Below are 17742 nucleotides of genomic sequence, written 5' to 3'. Positions count from 1 at the left end.
AGGCAGTGGTCTTCATGAAGCACGTGCTCCCATGAAACCTCATGACAGGTGGAAAACGAACAAGAGGGAGGTATTCAGCTCCTGGATTCCTGGTACCACCACTTCGGACCACGTGGGCCCGATCATGCAGCTACCGTGAACAATCGCCAGGGTCGACAACCTCGCGACGACCATGGGAAGTGAGAAGCTTGGAATGCCCCTCCGAGCCTCAGCGGATTAGTGTGGCAGGGATGTCAAAGGCCATTGTCAGCCAAAACCCCAGCGAAATTCCTTGAACGGAGTGCAGCGGCGACGAAGGCAGGCGAGGCCCAGGAGCTATTGTCCGAGCAACCACCGTGAATGCGGAGGCGACCTGGCGGCGCCGTCACGCTGGCGGATAATTGAAGAATTCTGTGTCCCCGACTCGCGTTCTGGGTAATCGGCGGGGAGGCAAGTTCATTCCCCTGCTGAAAGACTTCAGGAGATTCCTTTCCCCGCGGGGCTGGATGAGTCAGCAATCTTCCCCTCTCTTCGACCCAGCTGCGACAGAGTGGACAAGCTCGCACCTGCCCAGCCGTGGGCGGTAACAAGGAGGTCCCCTTCGGTCCATCCGATTGGACAGTGCTCGTCGACCATTTTTCCCCAGCCAGGGATCTGGGGAAACCGGACGATATTTAACTCGGCCGTGAGTGTGGCCGAGAGAAGCCTGCTAGCTCCAGTCGACTACGGTTGACGAAGACGTTCCCCTTCCACTGAGAGCCATTCTCAGTCCCGCTCTTTGTATATAATGTAAATACAGTTTTTTCCTTCACTTCCCCTACTCCCCGTCTCCGGCCCACGTTCCTTCCTCCTTCGGCTCTGCGGCGGTGCTCCTGTACCCGATGCCTGGTGGGACACGCTTCTAGCATCGACAAATGTATCAACTGGTGGCAGCGGTGGGATCTTCCACGCTTGGTCCTGGCTTCAGCAGTGGTGAGCGCTTGACTTTCTTTAAGAATCTGCCAGGCTTGATAACTCTGGAAATTTATCACTTCCTGTAGATTGTTTTCTGCACGTGCTCGCTTAAGCATTTCACGTAGCAGCTTATTTTTGAAAGTCCTCGTTCGGGAATTGCCATGGATTTGAGCAAGCTAAAGAAGCCAGAGTTGATGTTGCTGTGTGAAAAGCTGGGTATTGAGGCCAGGAAGAGTCACAGAAAGCCGCAGCTGATTGAGGCTATTAAGGAATGTGGTGCTAAGGAGGAGGGTGACAAAATTTGGGAGACCTGGGAAGTCATTCAGGAGGGAATCAGAAACGCTAAGGAGGAGGCCGACAGGGTTGAAAGGGAACGCAAGGAGAAGGCTGACAGGATTGAAAAAGAACGCCTTTACCGCAAGGAAGCCGCTAAGGAGGAGGCTGACAGGATAGAAAAAGAACGTCTTCGTCTTAAGGAAGCCGATGAAAAGCAACTTGCTTTAATGCGTTTGGAGTTGCAAATTTTACTGGCGAAGCGCGCCGAGAGGAATTCGACATTAAATCAGGAGGTTTCGGCGCGAAAAGAGATTAAAGTCGGCAATGAAAACTGCGTATCTTTGCCCATTGCCCTCGTCGCGATTGAGAGCCCGCTCGGGGTGCGTCTGACCGAGGCAGCCATCTCCCAAAACCTGCCTAAGCAGCATCCCTCGATTTGCTCAAATCGCTTGGATGTGCTGCCGAAAGAAAAAGGCCTTTGTTTTGGAGACAATGCTGCGCAGGTCCTTACCATTTCGAAGGCTCGTGAGGTCGCGGCGCCAGCAGAGCACGTGGTTGGACAGGGCAAACCTCAGCCTGTAAGCCCGAAGCCTGTAAATTCTCACGGTGATGGGCTAGAGCAGGCTTTATTGCAAACTGTGGATGAGAAGAACGCCGGCGACTTAAGCTGTGACGGCTCCGCGTTACCTAATGACGAGCCAGCCCAGGACTTACTCACTTTTAGCACAGGGGTTAAGAGCACCGATAGTAGTGCAAGCTACAGTGAGTCTTCCGAATCAGGCGCAAGTGATGAGCTGGGGCTAGGTGAGGAATTGAATACCAATCTAGCATTGCCCCACTCAGATGGCTTTCTCGAACTCCTTCGTGTGGACAGAGAAACGTTCACCGCTGAGCAAGAGAAAGACCAGACTCTACGCAACTTGAGTCACCAAAGTGACATAGGTGTGTCACGAAAGAACATACCTTTCCAACTCCGTTCTGGCCTGCTGTACCGCCAGTATAAGGATAGGAAAGGTATCGAACACGACCAACTTACAGTCCGCGTCGCGATCGAGAGCCCCCTCGAGCTGCGTCTGACCAAGGCAGCCGTCTCCCAAAACCTGCCTTTGCAGTATCCCTCGATTTTCTCAAATCGCTTGGATATGCTGCCCAAAGAAAAAGGCCTTTGTTTTGGAGATGATGCTGCGCAGGTCCTTACCAGTTCGAAGGCTCCAGGATTCGCAGCGCCAGCAGAGCACGCGGGTGAAGAGGGCAAACGTGGCCCTGAAGGCCTTATAAACTCTCACGGTAGTGAGCCAGAGCAGGCTGGATCACAAACGGACAAAGAGGCGAACGCCGACGACTTAACCTGTGACGGTTCCGCAATGGCTAGTGACGCGCCCCGCAAACCAACAGCGAGGGTTTCCACAGAGCGGCAGCGTATAGAGGTGGCCAAACGGGGAATGTTAATGAAGGGGAAAGTGCGCCTCATGTTGACTGCTGCACAGAAAACCGGACAACCGGTTACCCGCCCCAATTTGGCCCCTCAGCGCTCAAGAGTTCGCACGCGCCGCTTGAAGGGAACACAAGCTAAGGGGACGCAACGCGCGAACCCAATCCGAGAAAGGCAGATTCGCTGGCACGGCATTCGCACTCGTTCGCTCCCTTCTCGCATTCTGCTTTCTGAGCGTCAGCTAAACTTCAGAAACGCGAGACTTGGACGAAGAACAGCGCAGGGTCCCAAGCGGAAGTTTCTAGCCTTGTGTAATTTTGCACCTGCTAGAGTAGCTATCGGATCGCGGCCGCGCAGAGGGCGGCTGAAGAATAGGAACCAGTAAATTCCTCTAATCGTAACGCTGTTTCTGGACGGTTTCGAGGAATAATCCTGTTCAGTTTATTGCTTGTTTCTTTTTGTTCATTTAACTCTCCTGTACAGAAATGCAAGCTGAAATTCCTAGCATTATGCAATGTCTCATCTGCTAAAGCAGCTGTCGGACCGCGGCCGCGCAAGGGGCAGATATGGCGCATAATCTCATATTGAGTTTAATGCTTGTTTTTTGTCTTTTGTTCATATCACTCTCCTATGCGAAATGAGAGCGAAAATTTGGAGATTGGCATTGCCGGACTCAGTTTACATGCGTTGCAGTAAAGTGCGAGGTAATGGAAACGCTGATGGCCTCAGCCGAAGCTTTCCCGTGTAATGCCCTTTCCTGACTCCCCAGACGTTATTCCGCTATGCAAATTTGTATTTTGGTTTTGCTTTAGCGGGAATCATTTTTGTCTGTTTTGTATGTGTGTTCAGCAGCTCCACCTTCCCTTTGTGCTCTCACGGGCGGTGGCTTTCTGTGACATACACCGTGCTACGGCACCCCCCAAAATTTTAGGAAATTTTCCTCCCTTTTGGCTAAACAAGCTCTGTGTATTCTGGTTTGGTCAAACATGTCAACTTTCGGAGGAGGACGTAAATTTCACGCGACAGCTCATTTTCTCTAAACAGACTTTGTCGACCGAACACAGCTTGGCAGTTCTTGAAGTCGGTTTGGCGCTTTCTGCTTGTTGGGCTGTGTACCTTGCTGGTTGAGACCGTTACAGTTGTCAACGAAGCAAGAAGAACCTTTGGGCCCAGCTGTGACCAAAAGCCGAACTGACACAACTCCAGGTCTCTGCGCGCAGCAGCGTTGGCTGCAACCACTACGAGACCTCTTCGGGCGGCGGACGTGCTGTTGTGTTTCTGCACCCCCCCCCCCCCCCCCCTAACTCTCTTTGTGTGTTCCCGTCACACCTGTGTCCACTTAGGCCATGCCCAGAGGCAGTGGTCTTCATGAAGCACGTGCTCCCATGAAACCTCATGACAGGTGGAAAACGAACAAGAGGGAGGTATTCAGCTCCTGGATTCCTGGTACCACCACTTCGGACCACGTGGGCCCGATCATGCAGCTACCGTGAACAATCGCCAGGGTCGACAACCTCGCGACGACCATGGGAAGTGAGAAGCTTGGAATGCCCCTCCGAGCCTCAGCGGATTAGTGTGGCAGGGATGTCAAAGGCCATTGTCAGCCAAAACCCCAGCGAAATTCCTTGAACGGAGTGCAGCGGCGACGAAGGCAGGCGAGGCCCAGGAGCTATTGTCCGAGCAACCACCGTGAATGCGGAGGCGACCTGGCGGCGCCGTCACGCTGGCGGATAATTGAAGAATTCTGTGTCCCCGACTCGCGTTCTGGGTAATCGGCGGGGAGGCAAGTTCATTCCCCTGCTGAAAGACTTCAGGAGATTCCTTTCCCCGCGGGGCTGGATGAGTCAGCAATCTTCCCCTCTCTTCGACCCAGCTGCGACAGAGTGGACAAGCTCGCACCTGCCCAGCCGTGGGCGGTAACAAGGAGGTCCCCTTCGGTCCATCCGATTGGACAGTGCTCGTCGACCATTTTTCCCCAGCCAGGGATCTGGGGAAACCGGACGATATTTAACTCGGCCGTGAGTGTGGCCGAGAGAAGCCTGCTAGCTCCAGTCGACTACGGTTGACGAAGACGTTCCCCTTCCACTGAGAGCCATTCTCAGTCCCGCTCTTTGTATATAATGTAAATACAGTTTTTTCCTTCACTTCCCCTACTCCCCGTCTCCGGCCCACGTTCCTTCCTCCTTCGGCTCTGCGGCGGTGCTCTCGGACCCGATGCCTGGTGGGACACGCTACAAGCACGGCGAAATTTATCATTGATCACTAAAAACTGCAATTGAAAATGATTTTGTACACAGTGCGTTACGACGATGTTACGAAAACGGGATACTGCCCTTTTATTTTTATAAATGACACAAAAGAGTGCTGTACGTCACATGTCATGGTTTGCTCCCTTGGCCAATTCTGGCATGCTCAGATGCTGTTTCTGTTTGTATGTTAGGCACACAGCAGTCTTTTTGAGGTCAGTTGTTTTATTGATACATGCCCGGGTAATCATCTGCAGCAAGTGCTTGCTTTAATATTTCTTAAGACTGAGAGCTCAATATTCGTATATGTTCATTTTCTCGTACATTTCACTGCTTGCTTATTATGTTAGCGCTTGATTTTATGTTTAATTTGGTCTACGTCGCTTTTCACTGCAATAACTGAAATGTCCATTATCCATGAATGTGTTCTAAGAAGACATAATTTCACTGAGAAAGTGCAGCGCTCTTTACAGAAATCTCATGTCTCCGTCTTCTTCGGCGCTCTCGTTTAGTCAAAATTATGAACAACCAACTATCCCAAGAAACAGCCTTGTAGAACTCTTATGTTTATGCACAGCAACTAGCTAGTTCTCTGCATACGTGCAAGTTCTAAATTTGTCTCGTGGGTTAGTTCAGAAGCATCTCGTTGTGTAATTATTCAAACTAATAAATCACGACTCTGTTTAGAAATTTGCACTACTGCCTTTTAATGTGAGCTAAACTCGATCGATACAATTCTGTCACGACCCGCTGCTCACAAACTAGGGTGGCCAAGAACAGCTTCCAAACAACGAGCTGTAACTTTACATAAAACTGCGCCTCTCGGGCACCATACGACAAACAGTTGGACCTGTTGGTACGTTAACACCTTGAAATATAGCGCGACACAAGGCTACGACGAAGGAAGAAGACGGAGCCAGCGCTATCTAAAAGTGTGCCATCAGTAGTCAGCACTCGCCCTGTCTCGTTCCTTCGTCTTTATCTCCTGTGTCGTGCTGAACATCGAGACGTTCGAGGATTAAATTTTCCCCGCCTGAAATCACGTGGCTATGACGTACCACTTTTTGTTTGCTTTAATTATGACGCCACTGTTCAGTTGTCCAATAACTGAGAAGAGGGCGCTGGTTCCGCATCATAAGCCACCATGTTTTGAACGTATGGGCTTGCATGCAAGTTCCGCGGGACGAAATCAACGTTTTGCAACCCAATCCGCGTTGTGCAGACACAACGGGCATCGGAGGCGCATATCGAGTTTTTCTTTCACCCCCCTCCATTTATTGCAGCGCTCTCTGCACCACAGTATTCGCTCTAAAGCGGTTTTCTGCAAAAGCTGACCTCTGGCAGCAGGTCAGAGCGCCGTTTGCAAACATTCTGTGGTAGTGCACTCTGCTTGTGAGCGTCCAAAACATGAACGGAGACTTTGGCGAACTGTTCGCTGCCGTTGCAGACCAAGCCACGCCAATGTCGGTGCAAATATTCAAAAGCGAACTTATAAAATACAGCGGTGCCCTGCTACTGCCAGCTCAAACCCCATACGTTATATAGGAAGTAAGCGTACACGTTAGGCACCGAGAACAAAAAAAAGTGCTCGTAGCAGGACGTTCGAAACAATACGGAGAGGTTTCTGCCTCCAAAGCACGATCGTAATGCATCATTTACCAGTAGCAATGGGGGTGTCAGGTTTTTTTTTTTGTCTTTTTTTTTTGTCGAAAGCTTACGCCGCCATCACTGGCACTCACTCTGACAGCTTAAAAGCTGCTCCACTACAGTCCTGCCTGTGCATCAGCGACGAACAATGGGACTGAGGTCTTTAGAGCTCCGAAAGCGGCTCGAATTTCGCACAGAACGCGACAGAAAACGCCACAACATCGCGGACGACGCGGACGAAACTTCGATTTTGCAAGACGCTGGCACGAGCGGCTCTTTTGTGCCAACCAACCACTGGGCCCAACCCCAAACGCGACACGACTTTTAATCAGAAGACGCAGCAAAGCTGGCAACATTTGGTTGGTTGGTTGATTTATGGGGTTTAACGTCCCAAAGCGACTCAGGCTATGAGGGACGCCGTAGTGGAGGGCCCCGGAAATTTCGACCACCTATAGGGTTTCTTAACCTGCACTAACATCGCACAGTACACGGGACTGGCAACATTTATCCGCGTTATTTTCCCCTCTTCATGCACAGGTGCAACAAAACGAGCTTATCGTGGCGCAGCAGACAAGCAACACTTGAGCATTTACAGAATAGGTGATACCTGTGGTTTTTCAGGAAAGGAAATGGGGCAGTAACTGTCTCGCTTCTCGGTGGACACCTCAACTACGCCGTGAGGGAAGGGAGGAAGGTGGGAGTCAAAGAAGGAAAAATGGGTGCCATAGTGAAGGGCTCCGGAATAATTTCGACCACCTGGTGGTCTTTAGCGTGCACTGTCATCGCGTAGCACACGAGCTCCTTCTTACGTTTCGCTTCCTCGAGACGCGGCCGCCACGGTGAGGTTCAAACCCGAATAGCTGGAGGGTGTACGTAATTCGCACTATATATGCCACTAAGACACGAGGAGGTAGATATTTTTTTTTAAATTCCAGGTCATGCAGCTTTAGCTTCGCCTGCACCAGCGAAGAAGCCAAGCACAGCTGCTAACTGTTGTGCGACAGGTGTGCTAAAGCAGAAAATAGGACTGAGGTTGTTGGACAATGCTTTCATAACCTCAAGAACTGCAACCTAAATGACAACCTACTAGCAGCTGGACAATGTAGCCTCACAACGAGAGCTGTATCGGTGTCGTTCTGCGAGATCTGTCGTCGTTGTCGTCCACGTTGTCTGCGCACTCCGCACCCCGATCCCCATAATCGCACAACCGGCATGTCCGTCCCACTAAACCACACGGCCAACCTTGGTCGCAACGCCCACTTATACGCTATAAAACAGCACGCAAACATACCCCCCCCCCCCCCCCCCCGACACACAACCTTGACAGCTTACTGCAGCCGGCTAATTCAATACAGTTAACGCTGCAGTCCCATACCCGCCTTATCTACCTCAGATACTATAAGCGGCTTATTTTTCGCGACCTCAATGTAGTCGGACCTCGTTACACCGAAACTGCTTATAACGATATAATGGATATAACAAAGGAATGACTATTCCCCTTGGAAGCTCAGTCAACACGGGCTATAACGAACCCACGGCTATAAACAAGCGATCGCCGGGCCCCTTCAACTTAACGAGGTTCAACTGCGTTTCACGAATTCAGCTCGAGTCGAAGTTTATGATGCACTAAATTTCCCGAAAGCAGAAGTGGGACCCGCCGCGGTGGCTCAGTGGTTAAGGCGCTCGTCTACTGAGCCGGAGTACCCGGGTTCGAATCGTACCGCGGCGGCCGCGTTTCGATGGAGACGGAACGCAAAAGGCTCCCGTGTGCTGTGCGATGTCAGTGCACGTTAAAGATCCCCAGGTGGTCGAAATCATTCTCGAGACCTCCACTGCGGCACCTCTTTCTCTCGCTCTTCTTTCACACCCACCTTCCTTCCCTTACGGCGCGGTTCAGGTGTCCGCCGAGATATGTGAGACAGATACTGCTCCATTTCCTTTCCTCAAAAACCAATTTCAATTCCAGTCCCAACAGTGCTCTCTCTTCATAAGTAGTCATGCTAGATGTCGGTTTCACAGAGACAGAAATGTTTCTCAGCGCTGCACCATTCCTCACTGCCATGGTTCCGACCACAGCAGAGACTGTAGGTTAAGCGAAAACCCACAAACGTACGGATGTTTTTCCTGAATGAGGACACTGAAACAATTCGATTGCCTGCGAAATTTCTTAGCGAGAGCGGTGACCTCAACATACCTATCCTGCATAAATTTACTGGAGTTCAATACAGAATATGACTCGCAAAAGTCGCGCAAAGCTGTCACTACGTTCAAAATCTGACGGAGAGGACAATGCCTCGGCATAAAGAACCCATGAATCCGATAAGAAGCAACCAGACTCGGGCGGCGAGTCAAGGAGTTACGTTTTATAACTCGTCGCTGTGCTTTCTGGAGGCGACGGAGCAATCGCTTCGGGAACAAAACCCGCCCAAGGGGAGCTGATAGGGAATTTTTCACTTCTCGTTGAAGATAAGAAAGTGCTGAACTCCGAGACACTTTTCCCGGAATTGTAAGCCGAAATTTTGCCACCAAATTATTGGCGCCGTCAAGTTTTCGCGAGTTGAAAACGATTCGCAAAAAACACGATACTTAAGCCATTTACAGTGCGTATAACAGAAAGATGAAACACCCAGCTATCGCTGATATTCACATCAGCACAGGAGTAAACGTCCGGTCACTTATTTTAGGATAAAAAACATTCAATAAATTACGCACATAAATACAACAAATATTTACATATATAAAGGCTACCGGCTCAGAGGCCCCCCCCCCCCCCCCCCCCCCACTTTCCCTGACCTCTGCCCCTGGCTTCGCCGGATACGGATGAATGCCAAATTTGGCAACCGCTTTACAAGTGGTAGAAAAACATTCTTCGCGGTTGCATGCAATGCTGCGGAAAAACACGACGGTACGATTTTGTCAGAGAACTTGCGACAGTGTATGTTCGGCATCAAAATTCCAAACGCGCTGAAATGCCTGCAAAAGCATTAAAATTATCAGAGTGACAGCGAAAGGGACTCAGACTTAAGAGCAAGGCACACGACCGCAGCAAGACGTCAACAAATCGAAAAGTGAGAGTTCTTAAGAACGCATTATTTGATCTGGGGCGTAAACATGTAAGTAGGCGTAAATTTCCGCCATTCAGTGAAGAGGCAAGGCAAATGTTCGAAGTGCAGGCTATCGGGTCTGAGATTGAAGGTGCCGCAGCGCTTCTCAGGCAGATTAAAGAAGTCGCACGCACAATATCCAACCAGGCTCTTTCGAGCAACATTGCGCAGGCGTTTGCATGAGCAACTGCGGAAAAGCCTGACCGGTTGTTAGAAACAAAGTGGTGGTAGGCTTTTAAGGTGGTTAAAACGAGTAGACGCGCGAAAGCATGTGTTCATTCTTCGCGTCTTCCTTCTGGCGTCTGCATGCGCTCGCTCGCTCTTCATCTTCACACCCTCTCTCCACTTGGCGGCAGATGACGCGACGTCCTCCTCCTATTGGCTGCAGCTGGCGCGACGCTCCTCCGAACTTACCCGAGCTTACTCGAGGCTTCACACAAGACTCTTGGTTGGGATCGCGTTAAGTAGTGCTTTGGCACTAAAAAACAAAACATGCCTGAAGTTTACAAGCAAAGCTGCCGAAAGGCAGGGCAGTAGGGGAACGAAGAACTGAAGCCTGACCCGCGGCGATTACTCGCTCAAGCGATGACTTGCACGGGAAAGCGATCGACCAAAGCTTTCGCTAGAGCGCGGTAGGAGGAGAAGGGCGTCAACGCTCACAGGGTGGTTACTGGATTTCCTCCGACGCTGCGAGTTAGCTCTACCACGCATACAGATCAGAAGCACCGGTGGCGCGGCTGAAGGTATGCGTGAAGAACGAAGCGTGTCCTCAGCGTGTGAGGCTCGCTGGCTGTCCTCGCTTTAGAAGTCGTACGTTGGGAACTTGCGGTGACCACTGCAGTTGTTCGACAGTTCACCCGAAAGTTGTCGGTGGTAGCCGCTTATTTGCGCTCCTGATTCATACCGTTCCGCATGGGTTGTGCCTGGCTCCTTGAGCGCAAGCCTACACAAGCGATGTCAAGCAAAAAACGTAAAATGATAACCTGCCACCCCTTTACAGACACATGCAGAGCAAGGACAGAGGTGGAAATGCCATCATTATTGCTTATCATTCCACTCCCCTACACCCCTCAATGTTCCCCTCTCACCCTCACTTCGCTGGTTCTTCCAACCCTCTCTCACTTCTTAAGAAATATGCGCCCACCGCCAATGAGCCCACCGCCAATTTTACACCTGATGCCATGAAATTGATTTCAAAACTGATGCCCCAAGAAAAATGCTTCGACCAGGTTCTACACAAGCATGAGGGTAGAGATTTACGTCGCGTAACACATCTGCTGAATGTTTAGTTTAGTTTATGGGGTTTAACGTCCCAAAGCGACTGAGGCTATGAGAGACGCCGTAGTGAAGGGCTCCGGAAATTTCGACCACCTGGGGTTATTTAACGTGCACTGACATCGCACAGTACACGGGCCTCTAGAATTTCTCCTCCAAAGAAATTCTAGCCGCCGCGGCCGGGATCGAACCCGCGTCTTTTGGGTCAGCAGTCGAGCACCATAACCACTGAGCCACCGCGGCGGCACATCTGCTGAATGGCATAAGAACGTCGGCTGGTACTGGTGAATATACACTGAAACTATTAGCTCGGTAATGTAAAAGTCGCGTCAGAATGCAGCGAAACAGGAAACGGGCGGCCTGGTCCATTGTCGACTTAAGCGTACGGGGAGCGCCAATTTGTTAATACCGCCATTGTAATAAGCCGCGCCCGATTTCGCCAAAATGTCCCAGACACCAGATGCGCTCGTGAATAGAGTTGTTCCTTTCCTTCTGAGTCGTGACAAGGACAGTTGTTCTTTTTGCACTGCGGTGTGCATGTACTCCATGTTCTGAATTTTTGTATACCTTTTTTACAGTCACAATTCGTTGTACGTTCCTGTTTCTTACACTTTCGTGACGGCATGGCGCAATATGCCCTCTCTAGTACACGACAACGATATAATACTCCGACGCTACTGCGTCTGCTGTTAATAAATATAACAAAAATTATCTGCGGCAACCACATCCAATGAGCCACCGATTACCTGAAAGCAAGGAGAGCTCATGAGGAGGTTAAGGATGGACTGCACAAATGATCACATGCAAGACAATACGACAACGGTAGACCAAGAAGCGTTACTAATGGCTGCTATTCCAGTTAGCAAGAATGTCTAGTGGCTGTGCACGGGGACGAGAGAACTTCCGGTTTCTCTCCAGAGGTGCTATGATAACTCTATGACAGCTATCTTCCCTCACCCCAAAGAGTGAAGCTTTCACGGGGATGAGAGGGCCCGCGTAGCAGGAGCATGTCGCACGTTGCGTCGCTAACGGTCGAGGAGCTCACGGCAGACGCTGATAAAGATTTAACGATGCGCAAGCCGAAATCACAGAAAAAGCCGCATAGCGATGTAGCTTTCGGACAAGATAGGGCTGCGACTTAAGCCCAGCTCACACTCTAGGTAGGCGACACAGTATATAGCCCCGCGTATAGATAACATTCGCAGGCAATTTAAGCAGTTTGCTCCAGAAGACACCAACGCAGTGGTCGACCCTGGCCGGGTGTAATAAAGAGAGAACAGAGAACTGTGGTTATCCTCTCCCAAGAAGCGCTGCCAGCTCACGCGATCTGCGTGCGAAACGCCAAGAAGCGTGCTAAAAAATGGCAAGTGCGAAACGTTTCACCTCAAGCCCACAAACTGCATCAAAGACAACAATAAAAAAAGTCAGTGCGCCGGTAAACTCAGTTCCGGTAGCAGAAACACAAAACAGAAAAAGGTCACAATTCACTCAGACAGAAAAAGGAGAAAGGAACTATCGTTCCGCGAGCATAATTCAATCTTAGTCTGACTGCGTGGTGTCTCGTAACTTCCAGAACATGAGTACTGCCAACGCCTCACGCCAGCATCCCGTCACGCTATTCTCAAGCCAGGAGCGCCACTAACAAAATACCCTAATCTCAGAGCGGCAACATTTGAAAAACAAAGGCTGCCGAGTGCGCGATATTGACCAGCAGTAATCTAGAGCACCAGACCACTCCCTCCCGAGGAAAACTTTCAGCATTCCTGGTTTCCACGGTTAGTTTTCCGCTTCAGCCACAGCCGTCCAGCAAATTCGAGCGCTCAACTCAGGAAGAGAGGATGAGATCAAGCCGGCAGATAAGCACGAGCGAACCGGTTTTCAGTTTCTACTATAGCCGCGCGTACCACCAGAAACAGAAGCAAGCAACACGTTGCGCGCCGTGAGTCTTCCGTGTTCGAACGGAGCAAGCAACCCTTCTCTGAGTGCCGGCTGCAGCAGCGATTGCGGGAAGCACAGCTGCTTCGTTCGGGACAAACGCCCGGAGCGCGCGCCAGCGTCTGTCATGCATGACGGCAGTCAATTCAATGTCTCGCTCGTGAAGGACGCGGCAGCGGACGCCTGTTGCAAACAGTCACACCGGGCATGCGGGCGTCGCGCGGCTTCTTCAAAACGTTCCAAATCTGGTCGCAGCTGGCAGGAACCTCGCCCACACCCGAGGCGGCGCCGCCTCCAAGCAAGCACGGCGACGCCGAAAACCGGCAGCTCAATTCGGAGCACGATCCGCGAACACAAACGGGCAAACCTCGCGAAGCTCCGCTTGTGGGGCGCCTTGATAAAGAACGTCCACCGGAGGCACACTCTGAGAAGACGTTGGCGTTGCTTCGGGAACTGAACGGCGACCTCGAACGGTTCCGTATTTTTGGCGGTGCAGTGCCGAGCGACGCACTACGGCTCACCTGAGACTTGGCCCTGGCGTGAGGCCGTCTGGACAACGTAGTTGGTGCCATCGCCGCCTAGTCGCAACTCCATGGATTGCTGGTCGGCATGCTGCGGTCGGGGATGGTCCGCGCGTGTTCGCCGCCGCAGCATCAGGGCATCCTCGGCCTGTGCACGATCCTTTCCCGCGTCGTTTTCAACTTTATCAGAGCGCACAGGAGCCTATCGGAGCCGAGCACCTGAGGTCGAGCACCGCACCAACACATCACGCCGCAGCAGCGGCAGCACATCGCTGCCGTCTACGGCACGCCGGCAAAGGAGTTGCGGAAAGCGCGAGCGTGGCGCCGTCTATTGGCGATACACAAAAACGTTCTACAAAATCGGATGCGCGCGTGATTCAGAGTTCAGCGATCTGGCCTACGACCACAAAATGTGCCCTGAGAAACTAGTAATAGCTGTATAGCTGTGTAATAGCTAGACATATTACAGATTTGTACATTTCCCCACAGCGTGCACTTAGCTCCCATCAACATGTTCCTTTGCGTTACCTAAACAACGTTACAACCGTAGTTTCCCGCGCGTTCCCCGCAGCGCCCGCGCTTCCATCTTTGCTGCTCGCCGTTTTTCCAGCACGCCGAAACCGCGGACTCGTCACGTGCCGTTCGCGGTTTTTGAGGCGAAATGGTGAACGCGCTGCGCCACCGCCTGTGGGGAAGGGGGTCTCCACCCCTACTGCGTCGCACCGTAAAAGGGGCCGGGATGGACTTTAGTATTTTGAAGCAGTTCTGTTTCGACACACCCAACCGCGTGCACGCATAACGTTGACATAACTGTGAAAAATCGTGATCGCCGCTTATTTCCCATCTCAAAAGCAGGCACCCATTGAGAACGGTTCTGGGCTGCTCTTTTGGAGCTATTCTATAATTCGAGGTTTCGTATACGTCAAGCACATTTTCAGGTCTTTTGAAGTCTGAACTAGCGAGCTTTTTGCACCATGCATTGCAATGCTTCCTAAAACTTACCCATTGCGACTGCTGGAAAGCTTTGTATTAACACTTTTCTTTTTGTCACCTCCATTACTTGCGTACGTCTTTTAAAAGCTGTTTCCAGTTTGTGGATGGCAGGTCAGTTTCTTCGAGTTTCTTTCAGAGAAGAGTTTAACGCACTTTGGATATCCGTGTTGTTGCTACAGAGTTGAGGATTAGGAATGGCATGGTAAGAAGTATGGCATAGATTTCATTAAGAACCTGAATTTGAGTAACCTTCTTCCGGAGAGAATCTCCAAATAACTTCAGCTCATCACCTTTAAAACATTTTGTCGCTGAAGAGATGAAACGTAATCGTCAACTTTCCACCCCCTCAGTTGAGCGATCATTTCTGGCAACACGGCCAGTGACCATTCGTTGCCATGACGTGAAGCTGCTCAGGATTAGCAATCCACTTTGCTATGTGTGCGGGTTTGCGAGCTGTTTAAGAACAGTTGGGTGTCAATTTCGTTTTATTATTTTTTGTCTCCTCGTATGATGCTGAATTGCAGCGGCGAAATTCTCAGCTTTAGGAATTTGAATGTGCAGCAGTCAGCACAAAAATGCTCCTGGTTGCCACGAAAGGAAAGAGAAACAATATTTTGGCTTCCGGTATGAAGCCACGTTTATTTTCGTTTTCAAAGTGGCAGATAAGTTTGTTTTTATTTGCTTTGTTCAATACAACTTTCGCACGGACTTGACCCTCTTGGAACATACATATTTACTTTTGATTTTTGCCTGTCGCATTATATCTTCAGCGTCGATGGTCGCCTCACCTCCGTCACTTTCATCTTTTTCATTTTTAATGTGGAAAGAAAAGTCACGAATATTTCCGCCAAGAGAACTTTTCTTGATTAATATAAAAGGCTTCTTCGCTTTCCTTCTCATGCGTATTTCTCACCTTATGTATATGTTCGCTCAAACTGAGGGCCGAAGTTTCATCACACTGCGAGTGCTGTATTATATACCGTATTTACTTCCGTATACGTCGACCTCTATTTTTTTTTTTTCTTTAATCGCAGTCCCTGAAGTCGGTGGTCGGCAAACACGCTAATTTCGACCAGGGCAAGGTTCAAACCTGTGAAAACAAGACAAAGATGTCACCTGGAGATGTCACCTAGTGATGTATTATTTACATTTCATTTTGTGGTTTTAGGGCATTTTAGCGTCCTAAAGCGACTGAGGCTATGAGGGCCACCGTACTGGAGAGCTCCGGATAATATAGAGCACCTGGGGTTCTTTAACGTGCAGAGACCGGTCGCATTTCGCCTCCATCGAAATGCGACCGCCGTGACCGGGATCGAGTCTGCCTCTTTCGGGTCAGAATTAAGCCGAGCACCATAATCACTGATTCACTGCGGTGGCTGATGAATTATCTACGCCTACGCGAAATCCCATTGCCTACTTGTCCTGCATTACGTTGGCCCAGTTGTTTGTGCACCAACGCATTGACATGTGGGCATGCTGAGCGAGAGACTGTTAGCATCGTGGCTTATCGTTGACGGATGCTTCGGTTACAGCAACATAAGAACAGCTGTAGCCGACATTTCCGATATTTACTTCTTTTTTTTCCGTGTTTCATTGTTTCGACTAGTTTAGTCGTGAGATCTTGAACTTAATGACACAAATGTTCACATTGTTAGGGTATTAAACGCGAACACTGCCACAAGAAAGGCATCTACGAGTTGACTGGAGATTAAATTGAGTGACAGGGCTGTTGCAAGCTGGAGGCGAGATTAGTTCAGTAGCTTCCGCAGTTAGGCGCGCCTGTGCAACTCGGCTGGCAGGAAACGGTTGCCGGGCGAAGTCATTACCTAACAGCGAGGCCCTTCTAAGCGGACCACGAGGGGATAGCTGAGAGGGCGTCGCATCCTGCAGCGACATCCGGAAACGACAGCTGCGCCTCACTCTCTTGTCGTGACGTAGCATCGCAGGAAATGGCAGATTGCATTATTTTGTGGTTGCAAAACTGAGTGCGCCCCTTATATGCAGCTGTCACACACGAGAAACTTCGTGCGTATTTCGGTCCTTACGGCGAATTAGCGGATAATGCTTCCGCGAAAGGTAGGACACAGAGACGCGCATTTGGTGGGCGCTTTGCAGCCAACAGTCCGGTAACAACCACATAATTTGAGACTGACTTTTTCAGAGTAGCCCCGGGAAGGCTGTGCTAAGGACGTCCCCTGTGATAATAGCTCGAAATAGAGCTTGGACTCAAGGCTTCAGCCCTTGCTCATTCGATCCACGACAAAACTAGGCAAGATACGAATGTAGTGTTTTCCGCTTCCGCAAGCATCAATGTTTTCTCGTTCTTTTAATTTTTTTAATCCGTTCGTTAGCCGACGTTGCCATACCCACTGAAGTTTTTTTTTTTTTTCCAGTTTGTTCGAAGTTAATTTACCACAGCCTTTCGTTAGCAGGGCTTCATTCTTAGGACCTCAATGAAAGCCTGCTTGCGCGAGCGCATTTAGGAAACAGACCGAAGCCTCGCCCCTACTATTTCGAGCCCACCCACTCTTCGAGCTGCGCTGTTTTCCTGAGTTACGCATAATTTGTAACCCTGACACGCCTTCAGTTCTTGTTCGCGGTTTTCAATGTCAAGGACAAGGTACTCTTTGCCTTGCAGCTGCCTCAAAACGCCTCTCGTGGAGACCAAAGTATGACGGTGTGGGGGGTGTGGCTTGTGGTTTGAGGAAGCGAGTTGCTCCCTTCTGAATACCAGTTTGTTCCGTCCGCAGGTAGCCATTGAAGACCGCAATTTGCAAACCTTGACCTTGACTACAATGATTGGTGTTTTCCTCTTTTTACCGCAAACGTGCCGGCCGATTTTCAAGACCACTAGAAGAATTACGTTCTAAAGGAACATTCGCTGCATAATGCAATTGGAAACGACCGTGGCGACCAGGTTAAAATGATGAGCATGTGTATTTGCCGTTGGAAGATGTGTTGCCTCATGTTATCACCAGCGCAGTATGGTCCATTTGTCTTATCCACTCACCGACACCAGCGCGCTCATCCTGTATGTTGAAATACACATTTTTGTTCCTACGCCCCGGTTACATAACACACTGCATTTATGCCGTGGAACGTGCAGGTGGGTCGTTCCACATTTTTCTTTTTTTTTTAGGCTCAAGGGCTGAAGCCTGATGTTACGCCAAGAAAAGTGAAGACATATATGATGATGCCTGGGTTTTGAAGATAATAAGCAGGCTACAAGCTTGCAACCTGCTTGTGTTTATTCATAGATAGTAAAGTTTGCATGTTCAGAGCAAAGGAACTTGATCCCTTTCACGAGTTCCAACCATGCTATTTAGTAAGATGCGATACTTACTACAGTATCCTTGTAGACACAACACATAATACTGCTG

The 17742-nt window shown here is 50.1% G+C and overlaps 1 protein-coding gene across 2 annotated transcripts in view; it reads right to left on the bottom strand.

Moving 5' to 3' along the window:
- Positions 1 to 13673, bottom strand: part of LOC149340619 (beta-1,3-galactosyltransferase 1-like) — a 98411-nt gene extending 84738 nt beyond the window's left edge. Inside the window, exon 1 of one of the 2 annotated variants that reach the window (XM_089549451.1) lies at positions 13370 to 13673. Coding sequence is in view for 1 of the 2 variants with exons in the window: in XM_089549450.1 (XP_089405576.1) it covers positions 13370 to 13420 (51 nt within the window). In the remaining variant the exon portion in view is untranslated. The remainder of the gene's footprint in view (positions 1 to 13369) is intronic. The other variant, XM_089549450.1, reaches the window with a different exon arrangement.
- Positions 13674 to 17742: the final 4069 nt, after the last annotated feature.

The sequence above is a fragment of the Amblyomma mixtum genome, chromosome 6 (genome assembly GCF_055824585.1).
Source record: "Amblyomma mixtum isolate Tamu chromosome 6, ASM5582458v1, whole genome shotgun sequence".
Classification (NCBI taxonomy): Eukaryota; Metazoa; Arthropoda; class Arachnida; order Ixodida; family Ixodidae; genus Amblyomma; species Amblyomma mixtum.
Note: the sequence above shows the minus strand (reverse complement) of the source record. Positions and strands in the feature narration are given on the sequence as shown.